The following is an 18231-nucleotide window of genomic DNA, read 5'->3' on the forward strand; positions in this document are numbered from 1 at the left end:
ATACATGTAGCACATACGATACATGACAAGTAAATAGAGCTGCTCTCAGTGAAAAACAACAGCTTTGATAAATGAACAATTACAATTCCATTCATACCTCATGTATCTGGAAATACCCCTTTGAACAATTACCTTCTCTTAACCACACAGCGTTAACTCTAAACACTTTCCATCTCTATAGCGTAAGTGCCTTAAGCCACAGCGTTTGCATCCTGTAAACTCCCTGCTTCCCACGCCTGGCCAGATCCGCCGTTTTCACCGAGCGCAGTGAGAAGAACGGAAATGTACAGTGACACCGGCGCTAATCCACTCCCACCTGACTCCATCCGACTCAAGGAACTGTGAGGCGCGAGCGGGAAGGATGTATGCAAGCGCGCACGCAGCAGCACCCGAGGCCACGCAGCCACGTAGCTTAGCTTTCCACCGCTAATGGCGCCGAAGACGATGAGGAGCAAAGCAGAATGTAAAGATGTGAAGAACGTTAAGATGTGGTTGGCTTTGGGCTTGAGTGATCTGAATTCTCATCCACCAACGTGAAGGTCGGTGCCACTTCAGATTGGACAACTATAGAAGTAGCTTACAACCATTAAAGGTGATTTTTACAGTCTTAAAAATCATTTCAATTTTGGAGCAGTCCAAAGTTCCTTCAAGCGTCCTAATAATTCACTGCTTTTGACAACTGTCAGAGCAGAGTTCACCATCACAGCAAAGCTAATACCATTTAGCATGCTAACATTTTCTGTTTTTGGGAGAATAAAATGCTGTATAATTAGATTTAGACAGCACACAGCGGTCTCATTTTGACCCTAAGAATATATCTGTTCTGGGGCAAGACCGGTTTCATTTTTCATCAGGTACAGCCCCTTTAAGTATGGACAGGAATGCGTCATTATTAATATGTTTGGATGACAAAAATCTCTCTAATAAATGTAAAACAAATCAGGATGTCACACCCTAAGCCTCAAGATGAATGTCACTTTTATACTAAACCTTTTTTTCCACAAATATTGACATTCTACACAAATAAGACCCTAAGAAGGAAAAGTTTCGCTCAAAAGCCGAGACACGACAGCAATTCTACTTTGGTCAGTTTGATGCTTCAGCATATAAACTTTCATATGGAAAAAAAAAAATCCAATCTGCACCTAAAGCGGTTTTATTATTGTATTATTATTTCATCTAATCAACTTTTTACTGTCTCCCACAGAGACGTAAAGATCAGCCCTTAAAGTCACTCCTACACACCAAACTTTACCATCTTGTGCTTAGCTAAATGTTCCTACGGAAAGTTTTGATAATATCTAATACTAAGCCTGTGTAAATCCTAAAATGGGGCATGATTGGAATTTTTACGTAAGTATAGTTTACTCAAATACTAAATAAGATATCCAAAATGTGTTTTTAAAATCATTTATTTATTAAACTGTTTTGTGATTTCTGTAATTCTTTGTGATTTGAATGCATTTTTCTCCTGAAGCACCTTGAATTGCCTTGTGTATGAAATGTGCTCTACAAATACACTTGCCTTGCCTATATATGTTTTTTTTTTTTTTTTATCTATTAATTTCCCAGATTCATGTTCCAAATGTGTGCAATTATTTTGGGCCATTTTTACACCTTCATTTCTGTATGCAAGACTTTGTACAGAGTGCGCATACTACAGAGGACATTTCAGATAGATGTCTCTAAATTTGAACATTTCCACCTGCAATGTCTGGCCTTAAGTGACCTAGAAGTGGCCCAAAAATCCCCATGACTCACGGATTGGCCTGAACCAGTCCTGACATAGTTCTGGTTTAATCCGAGATAAATCCTGGTTGAATCACTGCACGTTAAAGAGTCCTTCTGTCAGAAAGTTTCCTAAAAACCACACCACAAATTCAACTTTACTGCCCAGGAATCCAACACACACAGACACACACACACACACACACACACACAAATACACAAAAAGAATCCCACACGAGCAGCAGAAACCACTCCACCACTGCACGGCTTGCTAATTACAATCACGCTAACATTCCTGAAGCGGGCCCCGTGCTTTCTCTTCAGCTGATTTATTAAAACCACTTATGCAAATCAACTCCATTGCCATTTATTTATATATATATATATCTTTTCAATTAAATTACCTGAGGCGTCTGCGCGGTCCCATAAGCCGCGGCGCAATAGCAGTTACTCGGGAAAACCAAAAACACCAAGAAGAAGGAGGAACGACGACGCCAAGGCCACGTCGGGCGAGTTAGAACACGGCGACAGTTTCATCAAGTCGATTATATTAACTGTGATTAAATAATGCGTCTCGGCCAATCTATTAGCCGGATTAATCATAGCATTGGAAATAAACAAACTGGTAATTATAGTCATTTTCATTTAGTAAATCAGTAGGGGTGGTGCGCTAATCTCCGTCTCACTGTCACTCACCGCAGCGGCTTTTTGGGCGGATTTTTGAAGGGTAATTTCAGCTTTTCAGACACGGACAAAACATGACGTGCACCTGAGTTTTAAGCTGCCGCCTTTTGAATTGTATTTAACAAATGACCCAAATAGGTTTTTAACAATTTGAGGGAATTCATAATTACGTTTTTTTTCTTGACAATTGTTGGGATTAGCCATGTGTTACAAATGCTTTGACAGGGAAATACAGCTGAAATACACATACAAATCTGATTATTATGATTTCTGGACCATGATTAGAAAGATTTACAATTTCTTGCATCAGATTGAGCTGTTTACATGTTGTTTTATGATAATCGTATTACTACAAATCTGGTTTTGAATGTGCATGTGACCGCAACCACTGTTAAACTGATTTATTTGCATTTGGTAGATTTATACATGACAGAATTTCAAGGGGAAAAAGCATCATATTAAGTGTCACCTAAATAATTTCTGATTTTGAAACTAAACCTTTGATAAGCCAAAAGACAGAAAACATACATTTCTACAGCAAAAATCTTTCCACTAAGCAGTAAAATTGAGTTTGTACCAATACAGCTTGAATGTCTAATGAATGTCTAATAAATAAAGTGAATAAACTCTTGGCCACGAGCAGAGAAACACAAGGACAGGTACAAGCAGCCAAAAACCAAACCTTCTCTCACAGAACATTCTGTCTCTCGTGGGATGAATCTGAACAAAGAGGGAAAAGTGCAAAACGCACACTTTTTATTATTGTTAATTCTTTTACTAACTCAGGGTTTGTCACGTTGAAAATTACACTGAAAACCTGCAACGTATTCTGTTTTATAGTCCAATTCAAATACTTTCACTTTCGCATTATATTACAGGATATAGGATTCAAAACACTTATTTATCACTGATTAGAGAAGACCACATGTACAGTCACATGATTTGTGCAGTTTGAAGTTAAATAGTTAAATAAAGTGTGAGATAAAGCCCCACATTGTATTCTTTTGACTTTAGGAAAGTAACTGTAATATGAATAAAACTAATAAAAGAGTAACTGGAATACAAATAAAAACAATACTAAATTCACATTCTAAATACATGTTTTTGGTACATGTATTTAGTTACATCCCAACACTGAATACAGATACTGCTGAAGAGTGCAATAAAGTTTCTTGTACATTGAGTGAAATATACAATTTAACAAAAGAAATTTAGACAGAAATGAAAAGAAATTGCATTTTTTTAAACTGCCCTTTGAAAAAACTTATATAAAATGTATCCTTTTTGTGAGTAGGGCTGAACAGGTTTCGATTAATCGCAACCAGTCGATTATTGAAATAATACTTGAATATAATACTAAAAACTAATTTAGCAATAGAATCATTACTGGTTAAACTGACTCAGTGCCAGAGAAGATGTTTTAATGAGTCAGACAAAGCAATTATTACATCAAAATATATATATCAAATGTATATGTAACATTGTGTGTTTCATCTGGGTTAGTCAAAAATCTAATCCACAGTATTTTGCAGTCCAAACAATGAATGTAAAGAAGAAGTGCTGCTCTAAACCTAAAGTGGGGGTCGGGACATAAAATCATGACACTGTATTACATCTATTTTTGATTGAAAACAGCACATTTTAGCGAAATTGGGTCAGATAACACACTCAAACATACAAATAAACCTAACTTTAATATTTTGTTATACAGTGGGGGTCCCGAGTCGGTTGAATGGTTCGTTTTTAGGGTCCCGGTCTGAAACCTTTGGGAACCCCTGCACTAATCAACTGTCAAACGTTAGATGCAGCTCTAATCTGTGATCCGACCTGTCACTTCACATGGACGACGGCACGGCAACGGCTCGTCTCCATGGAGCCCTACATCAAACTGGACTTCCACAAGAAAAGCAGGTGAAGTGCTCGACTCTAAACCCACACACGGCGCTGCTAATAATGAAAAAGTAAGTCATAAAAAAAACGCCTTGTTTTTTCAAAATCCCGTCACGTCTCGTCTCGTTTGGTGGGATTTACGAAAGATCATCTATAGAACACAACGTCCCCGTCGCCGCTCGACAATAACGTTCTGTGCCTTTCTCTTACGCGACAATGACTCCTGTACGTACCTGACACTACTCACATTTGTGCAAGAGCTTCTTTTCTCTGCATGGAACAAATAGCAGGGATGAGAAACACACCTTTACACGTAAAATTGAAATAACGAAATAACAACTATAGGAGGTAAAGTGGGGGTGCGTTCAAAAGCACTAGGTTGGCGCCACGTCCAAACCGCCGTGAAAGGCATCGCCGCAAATTGCCATGTTCAGATTCTGTGCTGTCGCTGAGTCAAAAGCCAAAGCGCAAAGATGTACGGAGGATAAAACATCTCCAGCTTTCTTGTAACAGGCAAACAAAAACAGATATAGAATTGAGAATTTACGCGGCGAAAAACAATGTAAAAATGACGTAAACACAATCGCAATGGCTTTCTTGTAACAGGAGAGTGAAAGTGAATATTGGATTGGAGATACTTGTACCAATGCGAAAAATGTAGATATACGGACATGCTGACAAACAAAAAAACTAAAAAATTCAATAGCTTTCTTGCAAAAAGTAAATAAAAAGTTATATTAAATTGAAAAAAATGTGTGAATAATTAAAAAAACAAGGAACAAACTAAATTTTAATAGCCTTCTTTTACCAGCCATTTAAAAACAAATAGTAAATCTCAACCATAAAATCCGTTTTCTTGTAACAGGCAAATTTAAAACAAATATTGAATAGAAAATATGTGACGAAAGAACAAACAAAAACAGATATAGAATTGAGAATCTACGCGGCGAAAAACTATGTAAAAATGACGTAAACACAATCGCAATGGCTTTCTTGTAACAGGAGAATGAAAGTGAATATTGGATTGAAGATAAGATAAGATAAGAAAATCCTTTATATACTCGTACCAATGCAAAAAATGTATATATGGACAAACAAAAAACAAACAAATAAAAAAACAAAAAAATTCAATAGCTTTCTTGCAAAAAGTAAATAAAAAGTCATATTAAATTGAAAAAAATGTGAATAATTTAAAAATCTTAATAGCCTTCTTTTACCAGCCATTTAAAAAAAGTAAGATCTCAACCACAAAATCTCAACCGTTTTCTTGGCAAATGAATAAAACGAATATTGAATAGAAAATATGTGACGAAAGAACAAACACACAACACAGTTCTTGGACGCACTGACCTGCACCAGTGCCGTGAGGTGCTCCAGGACCCCCTCCATGGGCACGTGCAGGAGGTGGTTGTTCCGCAGGTTTAGTCGGGCCAGGTTGACCCCGGAGAAGACCCCCAGCGGCAGGCTCCGGAGCAGGTTGGCGTTCAGGAAGAGCAGCTGCAGCGAGGGCATCGTGTTGAACGTGCCGCGGTCGATGTCGTGGATCTCGTTGTACTCGAAGTAGAGGTACCTGCGGGGGACAAAGGACAGAATGTAGGGTCTCCTTTGAAGGGGAACCAACTTTTCTAATGGGGAGTCCGCCATTTACTTGTCAATCTTACATTTATTCAATTACAGGTGCTTTTGTTGGTCAAAATACCTGAAAAACAAGCATTCTTATGATGTCACAAAACTGGGAATTTGAATTTGAGTGTTTTTTGAGGCTCACAGCAGAGAGGACTCATCAAACAAGCATTAATGAAACTAAGCATCACTTCTCCACAGATTTGACCTTGGTCTGGTGGCATTACCTGCTTGTCTTCATGGACTTATATAACTTTAATGCCATACTGCGGAGCATTCTAGGCAAAGCACTCACCAGAAAAGTGACGTAATGCTCCTTTAAAACAGTTACAAATGCTCAAATTAAGACTTTTGCCATGATGAGTTGATTTTATAGACTTCTCTAATTTCCACTGCAAAATTAACAGCAACAATATATATTTTTCTAATTGTAATTTGTTCCATTAGTATATCTTATTTTTACAGTTGAATTCCTCACATGAAAAGTTTCTGAGACATTTGTGCAATAATTTCTACTATTACCTTGATTTTAGTTGTGACTGACTGACTGACTGACTGACTGACTGATTGATTGATTGATTGATTGATTGACTGATTTGATTGTTTGTCTTTTATCTTGTTTTAATCCATCTACATGTACACACAAATATCTGCTAAATTAAATTAAATGAACTAAATCTAATGGTCAGAACTGTAAGATTTGAATAACCAAATAAAACAAAACACGATCAGTTACTTCTTATTAAATATCCAATGATAAACTGAAAAGACTTGTTGGTAAAATAAGAAATAAAAAAGTCCATCTTTCCAGACATTTCCTGGATCAGAGGCGCAGTCAGAACCATTAAGTTGGAAGAAAAAGGAAATGATCCATTTCCTCCCACGCACTCCATCAGGACAATCACATTCGTTTATCTGAAATGAGACAACCTTTATAGACTACTTTGTTACTCTGACGGCTCGCTTGTTAAGATAAGAAAGTGTTACCTGTGATTATCTTGTTGAAATGTGCGAACGTGCTCCCAATATTGATTCACATTGGATTTTTGTTTCTCTCATTCCACGAGTGCACAAATATAATCTGAACAGAATTTGTTGTTTTTTCTCACATTGAACTCTTCATTTTCAATTAATTTTTTAGACTAAAATGTGTTTCAAAAGGAATTTCCTGAACATAAATAATGCAGATATTCAATCATTTGTATTTTTTAATGTATTGCTATATGTTTTAAAGCTGTGGATTTTAAACATGATCACTGATGGTTAGATATGACTGCATTTTGACTGAAATTGAATCAAATCATAGAATAAATGAAGAAATAGCTGCACAAGACAAGATCAGGGCTAAATAAAGATCAGAACGCACCCAAACCAGGTCTAGACAATGACTAAACATGGATCAAACCAGGACCAAACGAGTAAAACGCTCCAAATATTCATATATAACGGCCATAATGAATATATTTGTACACATAACACACTTCACATGAGCATGAAGTGGTTTAATCAGCCTCTCTAGCAACATGTACTTCTCATATACGCTCAGAAATGCAATTCATTAAAGCTAAAATTGAAATGATAAACTATAGCTTAGCATGACATTATGCAAATCTGCACTTAAAGCCGTTTAAACTAAAGCTGGACTTAATGCTCAATTACTAATATGACACAATATCTACTCGTGCATGTAAAATGAGCAACTTATTGTTGAAGAGTCCATTTTTGCAGCAGACAGTGAACGTTGTATTTGCAGGTTGTATGGTGGCAGAGTGGTTAGCCTCCCTTCCCTGTACAAGCAAAGAGGTTGTGGGGTAAATTCTCAGGAGAATAACATAAACGTGTCTAAATATTGTAGCGTTTTGAGAAGATAAATGGTGATAGTTAACATGGCTCTAACAGATGGATGCTTTGTAGTAGTAAAACAATAATAATTACATTAAATTCAAAAAAATCATCTACTTTTTGATTGATTGAATTGTATTTAAATATTATTTTATTGTTTATTTTTTAAGGCTGTTTCATGAGCTCATGTCACATACTAGAACATTTTAGCTCGGTCTAATTCTCAATGTCTGTCCCTAGTTGGGCTTTTACAGTCAACAACAACGTAACAATGTAATATAGACATAGATCGTCATGGATACATTAAACAGGTCAAAGGTGGTTACACATCTGACCTCTAAATACAAATAAAACGTCTTTGATTTCCCGTTTGTTTCTCCTTCAGTTCTACAGGTGCAGAGTTGTTTCGTGCCCTGTGCAGTGAACGCTGATTGTCCAGAAGTTGTTTTATGTCTTGGGACTCCACAGTTTCCACTCTGAGCTCGTCTGGGGAATGACCCGTCTGCTCCGAGAGGAACTGTCAAGTCCCCAAGAACCTGTGGAGCCGGCTGATTTCTACACAAGTTTCAACTACACAAATTGTATGTAATTTTCTAAAGTTAACATATTTAAATGATTCAAACTAACAAAGTGGTGTGACCTGGATTGGTTTCTTATCCAGATTTTGTATTGCTCTATTATAAATGATTTGAAGTGGCTTGACAGAAGTGACAGTGGCTTGTGACCAGGAGCTGCATCAACCACTTAAGTGTGAAAACATTACAAAGTGCATGAAACTATGAGTGTGTGAACAGATCTGTCTGAATGTAAATACGTTTGCTTTGGCCACTCTGGTTAACCCAAATGAACAATGAAACCTCGCGTTTTACCTGAAATTACATCAATTCAATTTGGGATGCCTGATTTTCACACTATAAAACCGGACGTTGCTTTTCAAGACAGTGTAACTAGCTCTCATAAAGCTTTGTTAATACTTTCGCCGCGTCTAGGTTCACTTCTTCATTAGACTCATTTCTCTGTGAATAAGAGTGGGGTAAAAAGTAACGGCTTAAGGTCCGAAAATTACCCAAGCATCATCGAGCAGCATTCATCTATCATTTTCAGGTTGATGAGACATAATTACTATATTATTGGATGCAGACAGCGCACTGCAGTCTCATTTTTGTCACAGAGTGCTTCTCACACAAGATGCTCTTCGAGGGAAAACACAACATTTCTAAACAAAAACCGGGTACTCCAGCTTTAAAAGTATGAACATTATAATTCTTCTGTGTCATTCTTATGTATCTCAAGGTTTTGAATATTCAGGAACCACCACTGAAAAGCAGATATTGTTCAAGTGCTGGTTCCAAAAAGAAAAGGCTCCAACATCAAGTATGACCTCCATTAAAAAGTCAAAACTTTATTGCGCATAACAGATCCCATTAAGAAAATCACTAGCCAAGTTTCAAATGCTAATGCATATTTACAATGTATGAGAAAATAATGCCTAAATCTCACAAGACCTTGAGTCGTTAATGAGCTACACTCCACTCTTGATTATTACCCAGGATGCAGCGCGCTCCCTATTGATTTAAACAACTTTGTAGTAACTTTGTACTCTCTTTCTTTCTCCGCTTGTGATAAGAATTACATCAGTCAAACTCCAGTCTGCCTGTTCCAACATCACTGCAAAGATATTCCTTCTGCTCGCTCCCAAAATCATTAGCTGTGTTATTCTATTGATATTCTGAAAAATGAAGGAGCAATTGGACATCTCTGCAGAGTCTCCACTTCAAATGAACCTAATATAATAAATGACGATAATTACTACGCTAAACTTTACCTGCTCACATTTTTAAATAGATTTGACTGGTGAGATTAATATTTTACAATTTTAATCTTCTGATTAAAGTGCAGAAGAAAAACTTCTGCACTTTAATCAGAATCGTTCTCCCTCACTGGTGCGTCTGTTGTAATTCACTTGGCATTTTCGGGATTTCAGAATAAAATTGACCCGATATACCTGGGCATTACGTAAGATTTTCCAAGATAAAATATTGAATGAGTTGTAATGAGACTTCCATTGGTCGAGCTCGCGGTGGCTAACAAAGGTTAATACGAGGTTAAGATGAAGACTTGTGACTACAGCAGATACAAGTGCCAGGTTTTGGTTGGAATTTTCTGAAAATAATTCATCCAGGGGGGAAGAAGAAGAGGAAAGAAAAGACTAACGAGGACGATCTATGACTTTGACTGCAGCCTCCACTTTGTTTCTAAAGCTAGTGATGTCCTGCATATTGTGGTTTCCAATAACTAATACCATTTTATATTTAACTTCTGCGCTATTATAAATATACGTGTACAGTATGAACCGTGAAATGCAAACATGTACTTACCAGGACACATGTAACTAGCTAATTTGTCAAATCTCTGCGATGTACATTTAAGCAACTCGAACAGTCGATATTTAGTGTTAACATTATGCTGAATATTTGGTTATTGTATATCAAAGAAGTCATATTTTGTATATTTCACAAAACTAAAGAAGTGATTGAAATTGATCCACGGTATTTTATTTATTTACCGTATTTTTCCAACTTCAAGTCGCACATTTTTTCATATTATTCATTATGTGTTTTTTCTTCTCTATTATGCATTTTTAGGCTTTTGTTTTGCCTGTTTTCACAAGTGTAATCTACTAATTACACTTGATTGTAAAATGATCTGTATCACATGGTAATTCCTTGCCCTGTTTCACACTGTTGCTCTTGTCTGCTCCTCCGAGCTGGAAGCTGACAGCTCTACTACTGTATAATGCACATTTCTTATGCGCTTTTGAACAGCACGGAGCTGTCTCTTTAAAGCGCACACACCAACAATTCCTTCTTCTTCCTGGTTTGACATATTGCACACAGCCGTAGCAGCCCGTGACATCCCTGAGCTTTAAATGTACTCTTTAACTCTAGAGAGGATGGAAACATTAAGCAAACGGTCACATGACACCACCAGCACTCATATTGTTCCAAGAAATGTCGTGTATGTTTAAAGAGTTTCTCACGCACATTGGTTTGAATAGTTTTTAAAAAAATGCATAGGTTTAACTATTCTCTTTTGTGCATTGATTTAAGTAGCCTCACTTGCATAGGTTTAACTAGTTTCTCACCCACATAGATTTAGTCTCTCATGTACAGGTTTAACTAGTTTCTCACCCACATAGATTTAGTCTCATGTACAGGTTTAACTAGTTTCTCACCCACATAGATTTAGTCTCATGTACAGGTTTAACTAGTTCCTCACCCACATAGATTTAGTCTCATGTACAGGTTTAACTAGTTTCTCACCCACATAGATTTAGTCTCATGTACAGGTTTAACTAGTTCCTCACCCACATAGATTTAGTCTCATGTACAGGTTTAACTAGTTCCTCACCCACATAGATTTAGTCTCATGTACAGGTTTAACTAGTTTCTCACCCACATAGATTTAGTCTCATGTACAGGTTTAACTAGTTCCTCACCCACATAGATTTAGTCTCATGTACAGGTTTAACTAGTTCCTCACCCACATAGATTTAGTCTCATGTACAGGTTTAACTAGTTCCTCACCCACATAGATTTAGTCTCATGTACAGGTTTAACTAGTTCCTCACCCACGTAGATTTAGTCTCATGTACAGGTTTAACTAGTTTCTCACCCACATAGATTTAGTCTCATGTACAGGTTTAACTAGTTCCTCACCCACATAGATTTAGTCTCATGTACAGGTTTAACTAGTTTCTCACCCACATAGATTTAGTCTCATGTACAGGTTTAACTAGTTTCTCACCCACATAGATTTAGTCTCATGTACAGGTTTAACTAGTTCCTCACCCACATAGATTTAGTCTCATGTACAGGTTTAACTAGTTTCTCACCCACATAGATTTAGTCTCATGTACAGGTTTAACTAGTTTCTAACCCACATAGATTTAGTCTCATGTACAGGTTTAACTAGTTTCTCACCCACATAGATTTAGTCTCATGTACAGGTTTAACTAGTTTCTCACCCACATAGATTTAGTCTCATGTACAGGTTTAACTAGTTTCTCACCCACATAGATTTAGTCTCATGTACAGGTTTAACTAGTTCCTCACCCACATAGATTTAGTCTCATGTACAGGTTTAACTAGTTTCTAACCCACATAGATTTAGTCTCATGTACAGGTTTAACTAGTTTCTCACCCACATAGATTTAGTCTCATGTACAGGTTTAACTAGTTTCTCACCCACATAGATTTAGTCTCTCATGTACAGGTTTAACTAGTTTCTCACCCACATAGATTTAGTCTCATGTACAGGTTTAACTAGTTCCTCACCCACATAGATTTAGTCTCATGTACAGGTTTAACTAGTTTCTCACCCACATAGATTTAGTCTCATGTACAGGTTTAACTAGTTTCTAACCCACATAGATTTAGTCTCATGTACAGGTTTAACTAGTTTCTCACCCACATAGATTTAGTCTCATGTACAGGTTTAACTAGTTTCTCACCCACATAGATTTAGTCTCATGTACAGGTTTAACTAGTTCCTCACCCACATAGATTTAGTCTCATGTACAGGTTTAACTAGTTTCTCACCCACATAGATTTAGTCTCTCATGTACAGGTTTAACTAGTTTCTCACCCACATAGATTTAGTCTCATGTACAGGTTTAACTAGTTTCTCACCCACATAGATTTAGTCTCATGTACAGGTTTAACTAGTTTCTCACCCACATAGATTTAGTCTCTCATGTACAGGTTTAACTAGTTCCTCACCCACATAGATTTAGTCTCATGTACAGGTTTAACTAGTTTCTCACCCACATAGATTTAGTCTCATGTACAGGTTTAACTAGTTTCTCACCCACATAGATTTAGTCTCATGTACAGGTTTAACTAGTTTCTAACCCACATAGATTTAGTCTCATGTACAGGTTTAACTAGTTTCTCACCCACATAGATTTAGTCTCATGTACAGGTTTAACTAGTTTCTCACCCACATAGATTTAGTCTCATGTACAGGTTTAACTTGTTTCTCACCCACATAGATTTAGTCTCATGTACAGGTTTAACTTGTTTCTCACCCACATAGATTTAGTCTCTCATGTACAGGTTTAACTAGTTTCTCACCCACATAGATTTAGTCTCATGTACAGGTTTAACTAGTTTCTCACCCACATAGATTTAGTCTCATGTACAGGTTTAACTAGTTCCTCACCCACATAGATTTAGTCTCTCATGTACAGGTTTAACTAGTTTCTCACCCACATAGATTTAGTCTCATGTACAGGTTTAACTAGTTTCTCACCCACATAGATTTAGTCTCATGTACAGGTTTAACTAGTTTCTCACCCACATAGATTTAGTCTCATGTACAGGTTTAACTAGTTCCTCACCCACATAGATTTAGTCTCATGTACAGGTTTAACTAGTTCCTCACCCACATAGATTTAGTCTCATGTACAGGTTTAACTAGTTCCTCACCCACATAGATTTAGTCTCATGTACAGGTTTAACTAGTTCCTCACCCACGTAGATTTAGTCTCATGTACAGGTTTAACTAGTTTCTCACCCACATAGATTTAGTCTCATGTACAGGTTTAACTAGTTCCTCACCCACATAGATTTAGTCTCATGTACAGGTTTAACTAGTTCCTCACCCACATAGATTTAGTCTCATGTACAGGTTTAACTAGTTCCTCACCCACATAGATTTAGTCTCATGTACAGGTTTAACTAGTTTCTCACCCACATAGATTTAGTCTCTCATGTACAGGTTTAACTAGTTTCTCACCCACATAGATTTAGTCTCATGTACAGGTTTAACTAGTTTCTAACCCACATAGATTTAGTCTCATGTACAGGTTTAACTAGTTTCTCACCCACATAGATTTAGTCTCATGTACAGGTTTAACTAGTTTCTCACCCACATAGATTTAGTCTCTCATGTACAGGTTTAACTAGTTTCTCACCCACATAGATTTAGTCTCATGTACAGGTTTAACTAGTTCCTCACCCACATAGATTTAGTCTCTCATGTACAGGTTTAACTAGTTTCTAACCCACATAGATTTAGTCTCATGTACAGGTTTAACTAGTTTCTCACCCACATAGATTTAGTCTCATGTACAGGTTTAACTAGTTTCTCACCCACATAGATTTAGTCTCTCATGTACAGGTTTAACTAGTTTCTCACCCACATAGATTTAGTCTCATGTACAGGTTTAACTAGTTTCTCACCCACATAGATTTAGTCTCATGTACAGGTTTAACTAGTTTCTCACCCACATAGATTTAGTCTCTCATGTACAGGTTTAACTAGTTTCTCACCCACATAGATTTAGTCTCATGTACAGGTTTAACTAGTTTCTCACCCACATAGATTTAGTCTCATGTACAGGTTTAACTAGTTTCTCACCCACATAGATTTAGTCTCATGTACAGGTTTAACTAGTTTCTCACCCACATAGATTTAGTCTCATGTACAGGTTTAACTAGTTCCTCACCCACATAGATTTAGTCTCATGTACAGGTTTAACTAGTTTCTCACCCACATAGATTTAGTCTCATGTACAGGTTTAACTAGTTTCTCACCCACATAGATTTAGTCTCATGTACAGGTTTAACTAGTTTCTAACCCACATAGATTTAGTCTCATGTACAGGTTTAACTAGTTTCTCACCCACATAGATTTAGTCTCATGTACAGGTTTAACTAGTTTCTCACCCACATAGATTTAGTCTCATGTACAGGTTTAACTAGTTTCTCACCCACATAGATTTAGTCTCATGTACAGGTTTAACTAGTTTCTCACCCACATAGATTTAGTCTCATGTACAGGTTTAACTAGTTTCTCACCCACATAGATTTAGTCTCATGTACAGGTTTAACTAGTTTCTCACCCACATAGATTTAGTCTCTCTCATGTACAGGTTTAACTAGTTTCTCACCCACATAGATTTAGTCTCTCATGTACAGGTTTAACTAGTTTCTCACCCACATAGATTTAGTCTCATGTACAGGTTTAACTAGTTTCTAACCCACATAGATTTAGTCTCATGTACAGGTTTAACTAGTTTCTCACCCACATAGATTTAGTCTCATGTACAGGTTTAACTAGTTTCTCACCCACATAGATTTAGTCTCATGTACAGGTTTAACTAGTTTCTCACCCACATAGATTTAGTCTCATGTACAGGTTTAACTAGTTTCTCACCCACATAGATTTAGTCTCATGTACAGGTTTAACTAGTTTCTCACCCACATAGATTTAGTCTCTCATGTACAGGTTTAACTAGTTCCTCACCCACATAGATTTAGTCTCATGTACAGGTTTAACTAGTTTCTCACCCACATAGATTTAGTCTCATGTACAGGTTTAACTAGTTTCTCACCCACATAGATTTAGTCTCTCATGTACAGGTTTAACTAGTTTCTCACCCACATAGATTTAGTCTCATGTACAGGTTTAACTAGTTTCTCACCCACATAGATTTAGTCTCATGTACAGGTTTAACTAGTTTCTCACCCACATAGATTTAGTCTCATGTACAGGTTTAACTAGTTTCTCACCCACATAGATTTAGTCTCATGTACAGGTTTAACTAGTTTCTCACCCACATAGATTTAGTCTCATGTACAGGTTTAACTAGTTTCTCACCCACATAGATTTAGTCTCATGTACAGGTTTAACTAGTTTCTCACCCACATAGATTTAGTCTCATGTACAGGTTTAACTAGTTCCTCACCCACATAGATTTAGTCTCATGTACAGGTTTAACTAGTTTCTCACCCACATAGATTTAGTCTCATGTACAGGTTTAACTAGTTTCTAACCCACATAGATTTAGTCTCATGTACAGGTTTAACTAGTTTCTCACCCACATAGATTTAGTCTCTCATGTACAGGTTTAACTAGTTTCTCACCCACATAGATTTAGTCTCATGTACAGGTTTAACTAGTTTCTCACCCACATAGATTTAGTCTCATGTACAGGTTTAACTAGTTCCTCACCCACATAGATTTAGTCTCATGTACAGGTTTAACTAGTTTCTCACCCACATAGATTTAGTCTCATGTACAGGTTTAACTAGTTTCTCACCCACATAGATTTAGTCTCATGTACAGGTTTAACTAGTTTCTCACCCACATAGATTTAGTCTCTCATGTACAGGTTTAACTAGTTCCTCACCCACATAGATTTAGTCTCATGTACAGGTTTAACTAGTTTCTCACCCACATAGATTTAGTCTCATGTACAGGTTTAACTAGTTTCTCACCCACATAGATTTAGTCTCATGTACAGGTTTAACTAGTTTCTCACCCACATAGATTTAGTCTCATGTACAGGTTTAACTAGTTTCTAACCCACATAGATTTAGTCTCATGTACAGGTTTAACTAGTTTCTCACCCACATAGATTTAGTCTCATGTACAGGTTTAACTAGTTTCTCACCCACATAGATTTAGTCTCATGTACAGGTTTAACTAGTTTCTCACCCACATAGATTTAGTCTCATGTACAGGTTTAACTAGTTTCTAACCCACATAGATTTAGTCTCATGTACAGGTTTAACTTGTTTCTCACCCACATAGATTTAGTCTCTCATGTACAGGTTTAACTAGTTTCTCACCCACATAGATTTAGTCTCATGTACAGGTTTAACTAGTTTCTAACCCACATAGATTTAGTCTCTCATGTACAGGTTTAACTAGTTTCTCACCCACATAGATTTAGTCTCATGTACAGGTTTAACTAGTTTCTCACCCACATAGATTTAGTCTCATGTACAGGTTTAACTAGTTTCTAACCCACATAGATTTAGTCTCATGTACAGGTTTAACTAGTTTCTCACCCACATAGATTTAGTCTCATGTACAGGTTTAACTAGTTTCTCACCCACATAGATTTAGTCTCATGTACAGGTTTAACTAGTTTCTCACCCACATAGATTTAGTCTCATGTACAGGTTTAACTAGTTTCTCACCCACATAGATTTAGTCTCATGTACAGGTTTAACTAGTTTCTCACCCACATAGATTTAGTCTCATGTACAGGTTTAACTAGTTTCTCACCCACATAGATTTAGTCTCATGTACAGGTTTAACTAGTTCCTCACCCACATAGATTTAGTCTCATGTACAGGTTTAACTAGTTTCTCACCCACATAGATTTAGTCTCATGTACAGGTTTAACTAGTTTCTCACCCACATAGATTTAGTCTCATGTACAGGTTTAACTAGTTTCTCACCCACATAGATTTAGTCTCATGTACAGGTTTAACTAGTTTCTCACCCACATAGATTTAGTCTCATGTACAGGTTTAACTAGTTTCTCACTTGCATGGATTTAGCTAGTCTCTGATAAGATAAGATAATATCAACAATAAAGGAATATTATTCCTTTATTGTCCACACATGGGGAAATTTCATTGTTGCAACGAAGGTAGATACAGAGGAAAAGGACAGATAACTCATAGGAAGCTAATAGAAGAACTCTTATGAACAAAACTCTTATAAACAAAAACTCCTATAGACAAAACCTCTCATTTCTTAATAAGGAATGAAGGGGAAAAATGAAGATAAAATAAAATAAAAACAGCGTAAGACAAGATAATACTAATAATAATGGTAAAATAAACACTCTATTTACATCAGTTATATGCACATGAATGTGACATTATTGCATGTGAGTACGACAGTAATTGCACAATAATATGACGGTATTGCACATGGTTAAGTCAGGATGGACATACGTTTAACTCGTTTCTCACTTTAACAAACTTAACTTCTTATCTTCTTAAGATAAGAAGTTAAGTTGTCTTAGCTGGGCCTTGGCTCGTGGGCCCCTGGTGGAGGTTTGGGGCCTCTGTCAGCTCTCTCCTCTGGGCCCTGTGTAGTTTGGTTGGTTCTGGGGCTTGTTTTTGAAGTGTGAAGAACTAATGTTTTATAAATCAAGTTTGATTGATTGACTTAACTAGTCTCCCCCAGCCATCGGTTTAACTTGAGACGTTCCTCACTCAGATACATCCTTTATGGAGGGGACTCATCTACGAGTGCCTAATCTGACAATAATACTTACACATCCTTCTGACAAGTGTCTTCTATGTCTAGATCTCCCTCCTCCTGGCAGCTCGAGTGGCTTATCAACACCTGGTATGCAAAAGAAGCTGAAGAAAAACATCCAATTCCACGGTGCTACTGGCTGCGACGCACACCTCAGCTGGAGCATGGCGGCGTGCTGTGTGACGAACCAATCACAGCGCTCCTCCTGCTCCGGTCGCATGCAACATTAGTCCCATCAGAGCGTCCCGGCGTGCTGCTGTTAAGTCGCGGCGAAGGCTCTATTATTCTAGTGTAGTCATTTGTGGAAGAGGCATAAGAGTGCATAATGTGAGACAGAATATACCTCTGCGCCAGACTGCAGAGGGAAGCTAGCTTGTTGAATCTGGTTGGAAC

General features: G+C 37.1%; 1 protein-coding gene across 1 annotated transcript in view; it reads right to left on the minus strand.

The window, feature by feature from the left end:
* LOC140370390 (SLIT and NTRK-like protein 3) overlaps positions 1-18231 on the minus strand; it is a 94778-nt gene that overhangs the window by 43695 nt on the left and 32852 nt on the right. Inside the window, exon 6 of the mRNA XM_072457524.1 lies at positions 5653-5872. Within this exon, the coding sequence (XP_072313625.1) occupies positions 5653-5872 (220 nt within the window). The remainder of the gene's footprint in view (positions 1-5652; positions 5873-18231) is intronic.

This window comes from Eucyclogobius newberryi, unplaced genomic scaffold (genome assembly GCF_026437365.1).
Source record: "Eucyclogobius newberryi isolate DKJ021-1_F unplaced genomic scaffold, fEucNew1.0.hap1 SCAF_21, whole genome shotgun sequence".
Lineage (NCBI taxonomy): Eukaryota > Metazoa > Chordata > Actinopteri > Gobiiformes > Gobiidae > Eucyclogobius > Eucyclogobius newberryi.